Genomic DNA, 17774 nt, shown 5'->3' on the forward strand with positions numbered 1-17774 from the left:
GAGGTAACATCACTGATAACGACAATGGTCGGGGTGTTATACTCTTTCTTTGGAGTGGTTGTCTACGAGATTTGAAAGGATTGGAATAGCCTTATGTTTTCTCGGGCCACTTCTTTGGATAATTATCTTTTCTATATTGTTTTCATCTAAGCTCAATCCATTAAGAAGGTTAACCTTCATAATAACTCCCATTTGTGTGTCTCTAAGATGGAAGTAGCGGTCTCTTGGTCAAAACCTCCTCAAGTTTAGTATAAAGTTAACGTAGATGGTTCTTTTCAATTTTCTACTAGTTCTTCATCTTGTGGTGGCATCATTCGTGATTCTTAAGATAGATTCATTAAAGAATATTTTTATAGTAGAGTTGTCTATTGTTCTGCTATTTGTGTTGAGCTCTAAGAGCTAAGACTTGGTATCAAGATGGCTAAGTTCTAGAACTGTACTTCACTTGTACTTGAATTGGGTTGTAGCGGTCAACATGGTTAATTTAGGATCTACATCAAATTTGCATCTTCAACCTATTCTTCATGTCGTCATTTTCTTCTCCAGTTTCTACATTGAAGAATTTTAGTTACTCATGTTTCAAGATAGGCTAATCGATGTGTCAATTATCTAACCAATTTAAGTAATTCAATTGAGTCTTTCGATTGGATTTCTATGAATGAACATTTTCCTTCCTTGAATCTTATTTTAGTTGATGATGTAAGGGACATTTATCTACCTCGCTTAATTTCGTAATTTAATTTTCTTTCAATAAGGGACCTAAACGTTCTTTAAATTATAAAATAATAGAGACATGCTTTTTATGACATATTATTACTCTTTTTATTTCACTGTTATAATTTTTTTCTCATCCACATTAAATTTTATTTGAATTAACTATTCCACTATTTTCACACCATATTAATCTCATATTTTATTTGATGATACTTTATCTCAATCGATTATTAAATTATTAATTTTTTTTATAAATTTATGACAAATTTATTTTTAATGACTATCAATTATAGTCTTTTTTTTTCTTTCATCTAAATTATATTTATAGTAGTCGTAAGTTTATCATCGGTTTTTATATATTCTCTAATTTCTTGAAAAGAAGTAAGAAGCATAACTACGTTGTTTTATGAAAATTACAATACTGTATTTAACATTTTTTGGAGGAGATAAATAACCAACGATTAATGACAAGTTCATTCTTTGGTATAATGGATTGAAGGAAAAGGAAACTATTGTTAAGAGCTAATAGATGATTGATCGGCTAACTCTTGAATTCCACAACATATATTATCATTTTTTTTCTTTTCTACCACATAAAATTAAAATTTATTTAATTATTTTTCCTTAAAAATAATGTATTATCATTTTTCTTTATCTTTTAATGGGCATAAACTATTTGTGTAAATCAATATTACACACTACAAAATTATAACTTCCATATGTGGGATGATAAATCAAATTAGTGAATGCTTATTTAATGTCGTTGCAACCTATTTTATTTGCATATTCTTTAAATCTTTTTCTTTTATAGTTGATGTTAATCATTGAGTTCATTTTCTCATTTAAAGTTTTACAATATTACAATATTATACCGTTATTAAAAATGTAATAGTTACTTCTAAAACAAAACAAAAAATTGAAAAGGAAAACCGCAGTAAGCTATTTTACTTTTTATTAGTTGACAAAAAAAAACTAATTTACTTTTCTAATTTTACAAACCATTAAATTAGAAGTAATTTTTAAAAATACTTTTTAAAAATTGGATTATCAAACAAGTGCTTAATTTTAAAAAATTCAAAAATAGTTTTGAGTAAGATAATTAAATGGCTTAATTGTAGTTTTTATCATTTTCTTTTTATAAATTCACAAAATTGATCAATGTATTGTAAAATTTAACAATTGTGTTCATCTCTATATTAATATATTATCATTTAACAATTGTGTTCATCGAAGAATTGGTCTCACTATATTAACATATTATCATTTAAAAATAACTTAAAATAGTGTAAGATATATAGAAGGATCATATAATGAATGATGGAAAGAGTTACGACTTACGAGGAACAGACAAACTTATATTTAACTATAAAAGATCAAATAATTTTTATTGAATATTAAATATAATTTATTTTTGGAACTAACTTTTTATATTGAAAATCTACTTTAGAGAACACAAATATTTAGTATATGCAGAGTCTCTTTCTATTAAGTATCAAAAGGTTAAAGACCAAGAAACTTCTTAGTATATTTTAATTAATTGATAATTTTATAAAATAAAAAGTATGTGATATATTGTGAACGATGGATGATATTTTAAAAAGAAAATGAATATGAGGCTAACACAAAAAGTATAACAAAATAAGCAGTGCTCCCCTCTCCTCCACCTCCTCCTCCGATGATTCTTCTTCTTGCCATGATTGAATCTTTTTGTGCATGTCTCCACAAAATAAGGAAGTAAAAATTTGACTACTCAATAAAAACGTTATTTTGTATTTCGTAAGTAATTATCATCTTACTAAATAGTATGACTCTTATAAATGTTATTCTGTGTTTCGTAAGTAATTATGATCTTTCTAAATAGTAAATATTGTATAATATTTTGTTTTAGTATATTATATCTGAACCTTTGAACTTAAGTACGTAAATACATTGGCGAGACAACTACCGACTATCTTGATTTTGAGAAGGGAATCAAACAAACCGTAAACATTTATTGTTTTCCCGTGTGTCAAACAAATTGATGATTGGTATAGAGATGAAAAGAAATTATGAAGGAAGCAAAAGTCCCATACCTTTTCCAAATATTCTGGTTTAAGATTGCCCCATGGATTTCTTCCACTTCCATAACTATGAAGATTCAGAGCAACTACTGCCCTTACACTGAAAGAAAATGAGAAAACCACTTTTAAGATGTCAAGCACAGGAAGGATTGTCACCACAATTTTAAGCTTGAGAAGTAAAAACACGAAATCAAGATAGATCACTTTAAATACGGAAAGAAAACACACAATCGACAATATACCTTGTAGGGACTGGAACGATCTCCCATTCAGAGCAATTGACCTTTTTGACATGCATACGAAGAATATTCTTAAGTCCCCTAATACCAGAATTTGTTTGAACAAGTTTGTCATTAGGTACATAGGAAGTATACTTTAGAACAGAACAATCAATGTAGAGGAAATGATTTGAGGAAAATCTTACCGGCTAAACAATTGCAGTTTTCAGGGTAATATGCAAGAGATATATGCTAATAACGTTTTCATAAGAATAACAAAATGCAACCTAAACTCTCTGTCATTTTGAATATAAATCTTTCTAAATTAAAATTATTTAATTTTAATTTAATCACTATCATTGTATATAAATTAAATTCTTCTAAGTTTGTATACAATGACAGTGTGGTTTTTTATATTATCGGTCAATCTCAGTCGTCAAATTATTAAAAAAAAATTATTTTTATTAAAACTACATCAAAAGCCACAACTATGAATGGTTGTGATGTCAGAGTGTACAACTTTCTACATTGTAAGTGATAGTAATTAAACTCCTATTAGAATTGAGTTAAAACATTGGTTAAGAGAATTTTAAATTTAACAACTTTCTACATACTAAAATTACAAAGAGTCCTAAAATTTGTGATAATTTTACTTGTTTATAAGGATGTAAGAGACTTTTAAATTGGACAATTGTTGAAATAATTTTTGTCTCTCAAACATGATCACACAACTTCTATTTACAATGATGCTACAATAATTGCATTGAATGCCTAGTAAGTTGTATTGACTAGGAATACTAACAATTAACTTAAAAAGTGGAACAATCAAAAGAAAATAGACTAATTTTATTAATTCTAACACTCCTTTTCAAACTGGAGTATACATGTCACATGCCAAACTTGTTGCAAAGTGAAAATTAATCTCTATATGCTTAGTTCTTCGTTTAATGACCGGATTTGAGGAAATATGTAGTCAAGCTTGGTTGTCACATATAAGTTTCATTGCCTTGATGTCTCCTAATTTGAGTTGTTGGAGTAATTGACTAAGTATGTGTTTGCATCAGTTAATTGTTGTTGCCATAACACGATATTCTACTTCTGTAGTAGACCATGCAACTATGTTCTTTTTCTTCTTGCTCTACCATGAGATCAAATTTCATCCAATAAGAATGCAATATCCTGAAGTCGATCATGTATTTGTTGGTGAACCTACCCAAGAGGCATTAGAATAGCAAACAACTTGAGTGTTTCCATTGTTTTTATAAAGTAATCCTTTATCCAACTCACTCTCTATGTTTTTAAGAATGCGAATCACAATGTTTTGATGGATATCTCACGAATAAGTTTGAAAATTTGACAAACTATGCTTATAGCAATAGTAATGTCTAGTATAATGATCATAGCATTTGGGCACATGTTTTTAGCTTTTTAGTTTGGTATTTTAAAAGCTCTTTATAGCTTAGATTAATATTTTTAGCTTGTTTCTAAACTTTGCGTTGAATTTGAATTATAATTTTATTATTTGCATTTTAATTTTATTATTTTTATTTTGACTCTTTCTCTCTCTGTAGGTCATAACTTAAGCTCTGAATATCAGATTGGCACATATGAGCAGGCTTTGGAAAGATACAACTCTGAGCTACAACCTTTGTGTTGGAAGAAAAGACCAATTCCAAACTTTACTGGGCCTAAATTGCAGATTTCGTAATCTGAACTTTTGTAATAATTTTAATTAGCGAGTCACTTGTTTTTAAACCCTAAAGCCCAATATCAAGTACTATATATGGGCAGTTTTGTTTCTTTTCTACGGACGGAAAAATTAGGATTCAAATTGCTACAAGAAATAAATAGTTTTATTTTAATTTTATGGAAGACTAATTTTATAAGATTAACCCACGAGTTCAGAGTTTCATCAGCACCTTGAGATTCAAGTTACATAGTGAATTTCGATTCATGATTCTATTCTTGTTTATTTGATTATATTAATATTTTGATTGCTTAAATTGAATTTCAATAGGATTGATTAAATTTATTTGACAGAATTTGGTTTCGGTTTCTAATTTAATTCAATTATAATTTTGCAATGCTTGATTGTTAATTGTAATATTTTGATGATTGTGATGCTTAATCCAATCAAAGAAACCAAATTTACATAGGATTGATTACGCTTGTTTGATCAATTCTATAGTCAAATAAGAATAGAATCACAAATTAGAAGTTAAACTCATTGATAGAATTTGTGATAGGTCTGAAACTCGAATAAGTGGATTAATCGTTGCTCATCTATTACATCAAAAATTTAAAAAAACCCCTTTTTAATTTCAATTCGGTTATTATTATTATATCAGAAGTCCTTGCGAAACGATTCGAGTTATTACCTCTATTTACATTTTATCAATTGTATTTGACGTGTGCGACAACGGATCAAATTGGGGTCGTTGCTGGGGACTATCTGATAATAATATTAACCATATTTTCAGGCGAATGTCTTGGTCAAAATTCCAAATTCCTTCGTTTAGACCCTTTTTGGAATTTTTTTGAATTTTTAATTTTCTCAAAAAATTCCAAAATAAATTGTGTTGCCTTTATTTGATTTTTACAATTTTTTGGTGGTATTTTTATATTTTTTGGATTTTATTTGATAGGGTTTTCGATTTTTCACTTCAATTTTAGCATTCGGGACATTGTTGGAATTTTCAGAATTGTTATTTTGCATTGCATTGTTATGATGATGCATGACTAGTGCTAGTTTTGTGAATCTTCATTCTCTTGAACCTGAAATAGATAGGATATTTCATTTATGTCGTAGACTTAATAGAGCTGTTAGTGTTAATGAGTTAGAGTCAGATACTGAAATTAACAGCTTGTTGCAAAATATGGTTGATGCGAATAATAGAACCTTAAGACAACTTGCTGCACCTGATGTCAATTATAATGCACTACGTATCACATATCATGAAGTTATTGTACCATTTGAACTTAAATATGGTTTAATACACTTGCTTCCAAAGTTTAATGGTCTTGCAGGTGAGGATCCCCACAAACACTTGAAGGAATTTCATATTGTGTGTTCTACCATGAAGCCTCAAGGAGTCAAAGAAGACCACATTAAGTTGAGAGCCTTTCCATTTTCACTCTAAAATGCTGCCAAGGACTGGTTATACTACCTTCAACCAAGTTCTATTACAAGTTGGAATGATCTCAATATATTGTTTCTAGAAAAATTCTTCCCTGCCTCACGAGCTGCTTCATTCAGAAAAGAAATATGTGGCATCAGGAAAATTGACAGGGAATCATTACATGAGTATTGGGAGAGATTCAAGAAATTAGTGTCAAGCTGTCCTCGTCACCAGATTTCTGAACAATTGCTCATTCAATATTTTTATGAAGGTTTGCTACCTATAGATAGAAGCATTTTAGATGCTGCTAGTGGGGGAGCACTTGTCGATAAGACCCTAGAAGCAGCAAGGGCTTTGATTGAGAACATGTCCATTAATTCTCAGCAGTTTACAATTAGAAGCAATTCAACATTGTTGACAAAGGGTGTGAATGAAACTCAAGCTTCTTCCCACAAGAATTTAGAGGGAAAACTTGATGAGCTTAAATCTTTAGTTAAAAAATTGGCAATAGATAAAACCCAAGCAATGGTATGTGGTATTAGCACTTCTCCAGAGCATCCTTCATATTCATGTTCTACATTGCAAGAAGATCCAATTGTTGATGCTCCTCAAGCTTATGCGGCAAATATATACAATCTCAAGCCACCTATGATCTATCATCTAACAAGTACAATCCTGGTTGGAGAAACCATCCAAACTTGAGATGGGGGAATTCATCTGCACAACATCAACCTTGGTAGCAACAGTGAAATATTCCTAACAACAAAACAATGCACCTATCATAGCATTTGGGCGCATGTTTTTAGCTTGTTTCTAAACTTTGGGTCGAATTTGAATTATAATTTTATTATTTGCATTTTAATTTTATTATTTGTATTTTGACTCTTTCTCGCTCTGTAGGTCATAACTTAAGCTTTGAATATCGGATTGACACATATGAGCAAGCGTTGGAAGGATAAAAATCTGAGCTACAACTTTTGTGCTGGAAGAAAAAACCAATTCCGAACTTTACTGGGCCTAAATTGTAGATTTTGTAATCTGGACTTTTGTAATAATTTTAATTAGCGGGTCACTTGTTTTTAAACCCTAAATCCTAAAGCCCAATATCAAGTACTATATATGGGCAGTTTTGTTTCTTTTCTACGGACGAAAAAATTAGGATTCAAATTGCTACAAAAAATAAACAGTTTTATTTTAATTTCATGGAAGACTAATTTTATAAGATTAATCCACGAGTTCAGAGTTTCATCAACACCATGAGATTCAGGTTACACTATCAATTTCGATTCATGATTATATTCTTGTTTATTTGATTATATTGATATTTTGATTGCTTAAATTAAATTTCAATAGGATTGATTAAATTTATTTGACAAAATTTAGTTTCGGTTTCTAATTTAATTGAATTTTAATTTTGCGATGCTTGATCGTTAATTGTAATATTTTGATGATTGTGATGCTTAATCCAATCAAAGAAACCAAATTCACATAGGATTGATTACGCTTGTTTGATCAATTCTATAGTCAAATAAGAATAGAATCACAAATTAGAAATTAAACTCATTGATAGAATATATGATAGGTCTGAAACTCGAATAAGTGGATTAATCGTTTTGCTCATCTGTTAAGTAAAAAATTTAAAAAAACCCTTTTTAATTTTAATTTTAAATTCGGTTATTATTATTAATTACTATATCAGAAGTCCTTGCGAAACGATTCGAGTTATTACCTCTATTTACATTTTATCAATTGTATTTGACCCGTGTGCATCAACGGATCACATGGTCACAATGATGTAATTAAATTTTGCCAACCATTAATTGATATCTATGAAGGTATTTTAGTTGCTCTCTCTCGGACATGGTAGTAGCTTGACGTTGGGACCCGTAAGAGTATCACTAGGTCGACAATTGAGTAAGCCAATTTCTTCAACTGTCATCACGAGCATTACTCAACATGGTAGTAGCTTGACGTTGGGACCTATAAGAGTATAATTAGATCGACAATTACAACCTATAAGAGTATAATTAGATCGACAATTGAGTAAGCCAATTTCTTCAACTGTCATCACGAGCATTTCGTTGAGTAATGGAAACACATGTTTTTGACTAAGCGACTTCAATCCCCAAAAATATTTCAACACCCCCAAATATTTAGTCTAGAAGTGTAGCAACAAATGTTGTTTGAGCCAATGGATGCATGTTGTTTGGGGTTCACCTAGAAAGCTTAGAACTCATCTCCCTTGCAAACAATTTTGTGGGACTTAGAGATATGTGCGTGGAACAAAAAGAGTCAACGTAAGAGTTTTTCCCCATACAAATTATGGTTAGACTATTGGTTAGATGAAATGAAATAGATATTTGTATTGCTTGTCTTTTAAAAAGAATAAACGTAAACTAATGGATTAAAATAATATAACCTTAAATTTTCATTGAATTTGATATGTATAGTATACGATTTCTATGCAGAAAGTTCAAATTTTTATGTTATATGTGTTAAAGTTTTAATTTTTATGATGAATATGAAGTAAAGTTTGAATTTTATGTCATGTGTGTTACATTATATATATATATATATATATATATATATATTAATGATAGAGAGAACTCAAAATACAACTCGTCTTAATAACGATCTATTTTTCAATAGAGAGAGTTTTAAATAACAACTCCACTAAATAGTTACCCCATTTTTTAAAATCTCTAATAGGAGTATCTATTAAGTACCACTTCTTATTAGCTAAAGAAGAAATCGCTGACCATATTTTTTTTCCTGTTAAAAGAGATGATAAATTCTACCATATTTAACTATATATATATATATATGAAATAAAATTCCAATTTTTATATTACATGTGTTGAAGTTTTAATTTGTATGATGAATATAGAAACGAGTTTCAATTTTTATGGTTATTTGGCTATGAAAATATGATTCTTATGATAAGGACATGTGGTATATGATCTTTGTGATTTTTGAATAAGATGATGCTTTGAATAAGTGATCCTTAAATGGATATGACATGATCTTAGTGGGCTACGTGTGAGTATTCTATTTTGACATGCATTTTGTTGAAATTGCTTTTGTGGTAGGTTTACTTTTTCCATTGGAATTAGTGATTTTTGTGTGTGTGGAAGTTACCTTAGTGGAAGATTTTGTATCCGGATCATTTAGTTTTAGGAGCATGCATACATTGTTGTTATATAATTTAAGTGTATGCATTTTATTGATTTAGTTTAGAAGTTTTTATATTTATTTGTTTTGTGTCATTTTTCCCCATATATAGCTTTGGTTTGATGTGGATCATGGAAAAAAGTGACCTTTACAACAACATTTTAAGTACTAATAATTTCAAGAAGATCCAAGAATAGTTGTTGTGATGTGTGTTGATGCATGGCGAACATGAGTGGAAATGAGCTTCTAAGACTATTTTGTAATAATAAATTTTCCACAATACTTCTAAGTTTTATTCTAATATTTGTAACTAAATTTTTAAAAGTATTAGAATTACGAAGGTGGGTTTTCTTCCATTATGAATAATTGGATAATCATCATTTTAATTATTATAATTTCTATGACTTTGATCTAAAATGCTTTATTTTAATTTAGTGTCTAAAAAATATTTCTAAATAGTAGTGAATAAATGTTGTTGTTACTAATTATTTAAATGAATAGTAATCTAGATATTTTTACTTTAAAAAAAAATGTCATAATTTTTTATGATAATAATTACTTTTAAGTAATGTTTTGGACCAAAATCTGGTGTGTTACTCCTTCAACCAATTTTCTTATAATTAATTTAATTGCTCAAGAACGAGGTCATTGATCCGTATACATTTCTTTTTCAAAGTCACTATACGAAACAACTTATAAAAATGTCAAGTTTATTAGACCAGTTTTAGACGACTGCAATAAAGAGAAGGAGCCTAACAGAGGTCATCTTAACCACGTGCAAAAAAGTATCACTGTAATTGAGGGAAAAAAAATTAGAATACCCGTTCAACACAAAACGATCTTTACAGCGTCAATCTTACCACGAGGGCTATCCTTCATTGTGTAAACTCAACGAAAACCTAGTAAAGACTTCCTAGAGGATAAAGGAACAAGTTCCCAAATACCACTGCTATAAAGTTTACACATCTTGTCAATCATTGCTTGCTTCCAATTTGTTAAGGATAAAGTTTCACCTAGAGATTTAGGAATAAAAATAGAAGACAAGGAAGACAACCAAATTTAGTGCAAAGAAGAAAGACGATGGTAAATCAAACCAATATAATGAGAAGATGGATTATGAGTATGACATATATCTTTACAAATCGAAATGGGAAAATCAAGGGTTGAATCTAGTAAGGTAGGTTGTCATAGTCTAGAATGACCTCAATATTATGAACATGTGTCATGACATGTACAATAAATGGTGGCTAACGATGAAAGCGACCCCAGTTGGAGTGACACTACCATTTCCAAAGGTTTTTGGTTTTTTAGATTTGGATTGTTTTCCAACTATTGTTTGTTTACTCGTTATGATAGGATGACGACGACTGCATGTATGAAGAGGTTGTACAGTTGGAGAATCCATATGAGGAGTCTTGTGTGGAAACAATACGAGGGGGCAACAAGAAGTGTGTCTAATGTGACATGCGTAATAAGCTCTAGTGGTAAAAGAGCGGGAAAATAGACTATGGCGGTCCATAATATGTAACATTTTCAAAAAATGTGGCATTTTCTAACATTAAATACTATCGAAGAGCATGAGAATAAAAATGATAACCAAGAAAGACACATTTTAGTGATCAAGCCGAAAGTTTTCAAGACTAGGGGTGGACAAAACATTTAGACGTGAAGACATGAAGAGGAAGTGAGTGAAGAGGAATATGAGGCAAGAAGATTTAGTGAGGGACTTTGTTATCAAGGCATGAGAAGTCACTGCATGCAATTTACAAGATAGTATGTTTAGGACATCATTCCTAAAAAATGAGACGGTACATAATTACCATGAAGAAGGAGAGTAAGAGTGGTTTTCAATAAGATGTCGATTTATGAGATCGGTTACCCCATTTTGTGAGCTGTATGAGCACAAGATCTTTGGTGAAGAATACTATTAGAGAACATGAAGTTTTAAAATTGATGAGATATATATTCATGGACATTATCACTATGCAAAGTTTGTATGTACATGTCAAATTGATTTTAATTTTCTTTTAAAAATTCTAAAAAATAGAAAATAATTAAAACATAATTTTTATTAAAAATAAATGTGTACAAGAGGAAAAATTATCGATAAATATAATTAAATATCTAAATTCAACGGTGAAAATAGTATGAGAAGAACGCCTAACATTTTAGTGAACTAAGGGGACGACCCTTGTTTATTGGCTAAATCACTGAAATCATTATGAGTGTATTTCCTTAATTAATACAACTCTTAATGTAAGCTGGATAAAGTGGAAAGATTAGTTATTGACTACTGAAGTTTGGACATATGTATGTTTGCTAAACAATGTGAAAAAGGCTTCAAACGATTCTTAATTTATGGTTGTTATTTTTGAAAACTGTTTAAAAATTAATTTATACCACCGAAAATATTACTAGCTCACCCTCAATATGTAGGGAGAAATAGAGAAAAGTCTCAGATTTTAGAGAACTTTTGGTGTGGTTGTGCGATCCATATACACCAGTTAACTTAGGCCCGACTTGAAGGCAGCGGCAGGCACCTATGGTGGTCTATTTGCATGCATTATTCCCCTTTACAAAATTGAAGTACTCTTTGGGGCACATCCCAATTGTCATACCTCCACTTTATAAACACTACTAGTGTGTGTCATTCCTCCTATGTGGGACTTCATTTTTTTTCAATTTGCACCAACTAGCTCTCATTAATATCATCATCATTTCATACAATCTCTTATTAATATCATAATCATTTCCAACAAAAAGAGTATGGTTGACAAGTATTCACATGTGTTAATCATGATTCATATTATTTATTTGGAAATACACTTATAGCGCACACGTGGTCCCTTAACTTAATTTCAATAAACAATTTAGTTTTTTTTTTATCAATTTTCTCCGATTTGGTCCTTTATTTTAATTTTAAGTGACAATTTGATCTTTTATGTTTTAAAATGTCAATAATGTTATCCTTTTTATTGTGCAAAAATTCATAAAAAATTTCAAACAAGATTCATAAAATTAATTATCATTCTCAATATGATGCAAATTTCATCAAATTCATCACTTAAATCTTTAAATAAACTCATATTTTCATCTCTAACAACATCAAATAAAGAATGAAAATATGAGTTTATTTGAAGATTTGAGTTACGAATTTGATGAAATTTGTATTGTATGCAAGAATATAGTTAATTTTATTGGTTTTGTTTTAAAATTTTGATAAACTTTTTAAATTTTTGTAAAAAAATTTAACATTGTTGACATTTTAAAACATAAAAGATCAAATTGTCACTTAAAATTAAAATAAACGATCAAATCAAAAAGAAAAAAAATTAATAATCTAAAACGTTAACTGAAATATTAATACAAATTTTATCATCTTTCCAGTCTTTGGTACAATTTTTCTATGGATCTCACATTTCGTGAACACGTGTCCTTATCTTGTTTTGTACTCTTTCACTTAGGGACCAAATTGATACTGTTTCACTTAGGGACCAAATTGATAACAAGTCGTTAAATATAAATATCTAATTGATGGTAAATGTTTACAATTAACAACCAAATTGACAATTTATGTATCTGAAATTTAATAGAAGGATGAGTTTGAGTAACATTTGATAGAGCTAGGAACATATTTAAAATCTCAAGGACTGATGTGAGAGGGGTGTAACAAATTTAGATATGAATTTGGTGGTTTACTCACTAAAATACTTACAAGAGTCCTGACATTTATAGGAAAATCAAAAGGCAATAAAACATGCAAAAACTTTTTGTTTTTAATAATTAATCATAAAGATGAATAGCTTTAGTTGAGATATTTCATACCTTAAGCCTGGGTCATTTGTGCAAGGTGTGAAGAACCAACCCTGAGTGCAAGTATATCCAGAGTATATAATCTACAACAAAATGAAAAACTAATTGATCACTATTATTGACAAAACTAAAATTTATACATCATTATTATGTTGCACAAAAAGATAGTAGTTGGTTAATGTAAACATAGATGTAAATAGATGTGTATATAATACAAATAAAGCATGCTTCCTTAAGAAAACTAACATTATGAATATTTCCTAAATTTAAGTACCATGAAATTAAGGTTGAGTAATAAAATATATAAAGAAGCAATTTAATTATTTGTGGTTATTGTGATTATTACATCAATTCTTTAAAGGATCATTTATTTTGAGACTCTAAGACACTGATTTCATCATGTTCCTCTTTCACAATCAATATGATGTTTTACTCTTCAATAATAGTGTTTTAGTCTTAATGCATTATTTTACTACAAAAGAAACCATAACTAATTACATTTTAAGCGTGCTTGACCTCAAACGACACTAATAATGACAATAATGACAGTACTGAACTTATTGAACAATGTCTTTAATTTTTAGATGAGCTAAGTTACTCTCTAGTTTGTTCTAATTTTTAGGTGAGCATAGTTTTATGAACAACAACAGTTTTCCATGAAAGGAAAGTAATAGTACAATTGAAAGCCTCTCATGTTTGAATTTCATTTTCGATGTTTTAAAATTTAAACTTGGTTGATAGAGAACGACTGTAAAAAAGAATTTGAAGTAAAAAACATTTGTGATTAAAGATATATACAACATGGAAATGTTTGAGGTTAAAAAAATTGTTTTGTTAATTTGATTAATGGGAGAGACAACGGCTAAATATAAAATAACAACAATAGGAATCTGTTTGATACATATTTAAAATTTGGTGATTTTGTTACTCAATAATTTAGACAGACTTTTTTGAGATTTTTATGTAAAGTAGAAGTTGATTAATGTTTTTCTGTCGCAATAAATATCATATTTTTTTGAATAATCAGTTATAAAAAATGATATTTTTGAGAAGTCTTTTAAAACAGATTCTAATTTAATAAATTTTTAGATTATTTTTTAGATTCTCATTTTTTCTTCTTGTAAAACTAACAAATAGATAAAAAAATTTAGAATTAATTTTATTTTATTTTAATAAATGACTACTTACGAAAAACAATCAAATATATTTTTAAATAGATTAACTAGTTAATATATCAATGAAATTAAGTTATATTTTGATATTTAACATGATATTTTGAAGAATATGACTTTAAACACATCATACTTCAAATCTATTTTATAATAATACATTTAAATATGTCAATAACTAAATAAAGTTAATATGCATGAATTACTAAAAGTTGAATATATAGCAAAAAGATCAAAATTTAATATAATAATTATAGTAGTAAAAAAATATCATTTAAATAGGTCGTCCTAAAATACTTATTAGGTGACATGTAACTTGATTTTTTTTTTTTAAATTAATAAGTTTTTTTTAGAAACCTTGATCGTATATGTTTAAAAGAAAAGTCTGATTCGATCTAAGTCTAACGTAAACTAGACCGTAATCCCCTTTCAGTCGATTTAACCTATTCCTACCCATTTTTGCGAGTGTTTCAAAATATATAAGCAAAGTTAACAAATAACCCTTATGACAATATTTTTATCCCTACTTTAATGAAGAGTAAAGAGAGTACTTTAAACCATGATATATTTATGCTATTATAACTTTTGCAAATTAACGAATGGATTAGAGCACCAATTCTAGAACACAAACCCTAAGCTAAGAAATTCATGTATATTAATAATGTAATATGTATATATGTTCTTATCATTCAACAAAAGTAACCAAGTAGTAAGTAATAGTCAATACCTTATTTGCTATTGGTCCTTGGGCAAGGTAAGGTTTCTCATTACGTAGATGATGAAAGCCATAAGCCACTTGGGCATCCATTCCTGCAAATATCTTAAACTCAAATTCTCAAATATACAAATTAATGTTTTAGAAAAGATATCATAAAAATGTTTCCATCCGATATTAACACACGTGTCAAGACATTCATGACTTTTTTTGGAAGAATACTCAAATTTAATTATTGGAACATAATTTCCATTAGTTGTTCACTAATTTTTTTCTTAATATATAACAAGGTGAAATTAATTATGGATAATGTTATATACAAAGCATAATAGTTTTCAGTAGTTTGTTATTTTCTAATTCTCTATATAATTCATGTAATTGGCTTGATATAACGACTTTCCACATAATATCTATAACAAGTGTAGTCGAAAATCGGTTATGGCAATAGGAAAAAATGAAAGACAACCACAAAGTTCCTAGATTCTTTTATAAATGCAGAATTAAATTTGAATCAAATCAATGTGATTAGAATTTTCAAAGGATACTACAAAATTAGAAAAATTTGTTGGATCATTAATTGGATGTTTGACACTGATAAAGCTCTCTTCTCAAAGATCATTTTTTCCTTACATAAACACCTTTAAGGGTTTGATACATTTGCTACCAATTCCAATTGTCCCAATTTTAGCTTTTGATTCAGTAAAGATATTTTTTTAACATCATGTCCATGGCTTTCTTGGATTGATTTACCGAAAAACTATGTTTCGTTACTTTCCTCAATTTCAGGTTTATCGAAATTGTTCAAAAATTGTAGATTTGTAGTTTGAAAATATTGAACATCATCTTACTTAATTAAATCCAAATTATTTAAGATGATCATCTTCCTTAATTAAACCCAAATTATTCAAGATGATCATCTATGAAAGTGATAAAACCATCATATTTCATTTGGTTTAGGATCCTTACAAGGTCCCCAAACATCATCAATAATTAAAGCGAATGAACTAGATGATTTATCTGTCTTAGGAAAATAAGGGGAACTACGATGGTTTTTCAGTTGACATATTGCACAAAAAATATGGTTTGGATTTTTATTCTTAAAATATTCAAGAAATAAATGTTTTATAAATATAGAAAATTTGGGTATCCTAACCTATAATGTCATTACATTTTTTTCCTCATCTTTATGAACCAAGTTTGAATTGAGATAATTACTCTAGAATTTCTCCTTAAGGTCAACCTCATCATCAAAGAGATAGAGACTATCAACTTCTCTAGCATTACCAATCATCCTCCCCAAACTCAATTAATGAAATTGACAATTAAATAAGTTAAAAAGCCAAATTATTTATATCTTGTGTTAATTTACTTACGAATAGTAGATTGCATGAAAAATTTGAAACATGAAGGACATTGTGAAGGTTTAGAGTTTGAGATAAAAGAATGAAACCAACTCTAGCTATCGTGGAACAAGTATCATTTGCTATCTTAACCTTTTGAATAATATTTCATATAATTAATGCCTCAACAATCAATGATGTATAGAGTTTTTGAATGAAGTTTGGAACTCAAGAGACAAGAAAAGAAGGAGATACATTTTTTTAGGAAGAAATGATGAATGAATATCAGACATTTGGATGGTAAAGAAATTACATAGGTGCTCTAGTTGTTCCTTAGAGAAAGGAACTGCCTCATAAGTTACTTTATGCTCCACATTTTCTCCATTTATAGTTGGGCAAGCCCTACCCTCTCAATTTGGCTTTTTTTCAAGTTTGGTAGTTTTCCATTAAGTTTCCAACAGATTTCCTTATAGTGTCCTGGTTGTTGACAATAATTACTCCAAGGTTATTTTTTTTTCTAATTTGATCTTGTTCGTGTTCCCTTGTAGCCATAACATAACCTTCAATAATTAGCAACATTGTACCATCACAGTTTTGCAACTTGATTTTCCTTCAAGATTTTTTCCTCCTCACTTCATAAAAATAATTTCCTCGATGATGACATAGGTTTTTTTCACATAATTTGGCCCCGAACTTTATCAAGTTATTGATGGAGTCTCTCATTTTCTTCTATTCTCTTAAAAAAATTTTTGCATCAATTGCATTTTCCCAATTATCTTCTATAGGACAACCATAAGATCATTGTTGTCATTGTGACATCCTTATCTCTTTTTTTGCACTTCCATAAATGAGTCTTAAGTTCATAAATCTATCTTTGTTTATCAAGTCAGAGTAAGAATCGTGTAAAACCTCACACACTTATTTTGTTGTTGAAATGAATAAGTAAGGTTTCATAATGAAAGAATCCACTTAATTGATCAACCACAAAATGATTAAGAAGTATTGTGATTTCCATTTTTGGTAAGATGGATTAGTTTTTTTCCTAGTTGAGGGGTATCTTAAGTCAAGTAGCCTAATTTTTTGTTGCCATTAAGAGATAACTTTTATGTTTGGGCCTATTCAAAAAAAGAGTTTTTGGGTTACCATGATTTTTTACACAAATGGTAGTACTGGAAGAATCATTATGTGTATTTTCTTCTGTAGACATGGTGAATTATCACATGATCAAAAAAAAAAAAAAAGGAATGAAAATACTTTGATTTATTATGGAAATGGTAAATGTAGAATGGTTTGGTTCTACTTTGGTTTATCTAGTAAATGCATAATTAAAGAAAAAAATAACTTAGGAATTAAACCAAATCATAAATGGTTCGGTTCTTTCTAAAAATACAAATATACTTAAGTAGATAAACAATCAAATCAGATTGGATTGATTTGATTTTTTGTGCTAGTTGT

The 17774-nt window shown here is 28.9% G+C and overlaps 1 protein-coding gene across 1 annotated transcript in view; it reads right to left on the reverse strand.

Moving 5' to 3' along the window:
- The window catches only part of LOC101494999 (diacylglycerol kinase 4-like), a 57632-nt gene that overhangs the window by 3993 nt on the left and 35865 nt on the right, over positions 1-17774 (reverse strand). Inside the window, exons 7-10 of the mRNA XM_027331120.2 lie at positions 14992-15074; positions 13108-13178; positions 3017-3094; positions 2787-2874 (exon numbers count right to left, since the gene is read on the reverse strand). Coding sequence (XP_027186921.2) covers positions 2787-2874; positions 3017-3094; positions 13108-13178; positions 14992-15074 — 320 coding nt within the window. The remainder of the gene's footprint in view (positions 1-2786; positions 2875-3016; positions 3095-13107; positions 13179-14991; positions 15075-17774) is intronic.

This window comes from Cicer arietinum, chromosome 1 (assembly GCF_000331145.2).
Source record: "Cicer arietinum cultivar CDC Frontier isolate Library 1 chromosome 1, Cicar.CDCFrontier_v2.0, whole genome shotgun sequence".
In the NCBI taxonomy this organism is placed as follows: Eukaryota; Viridiplantae; Streptophyta; class Magnoliopsida; order Fabales; family Fabaceae; genus Cicer; species Cicer arietinum.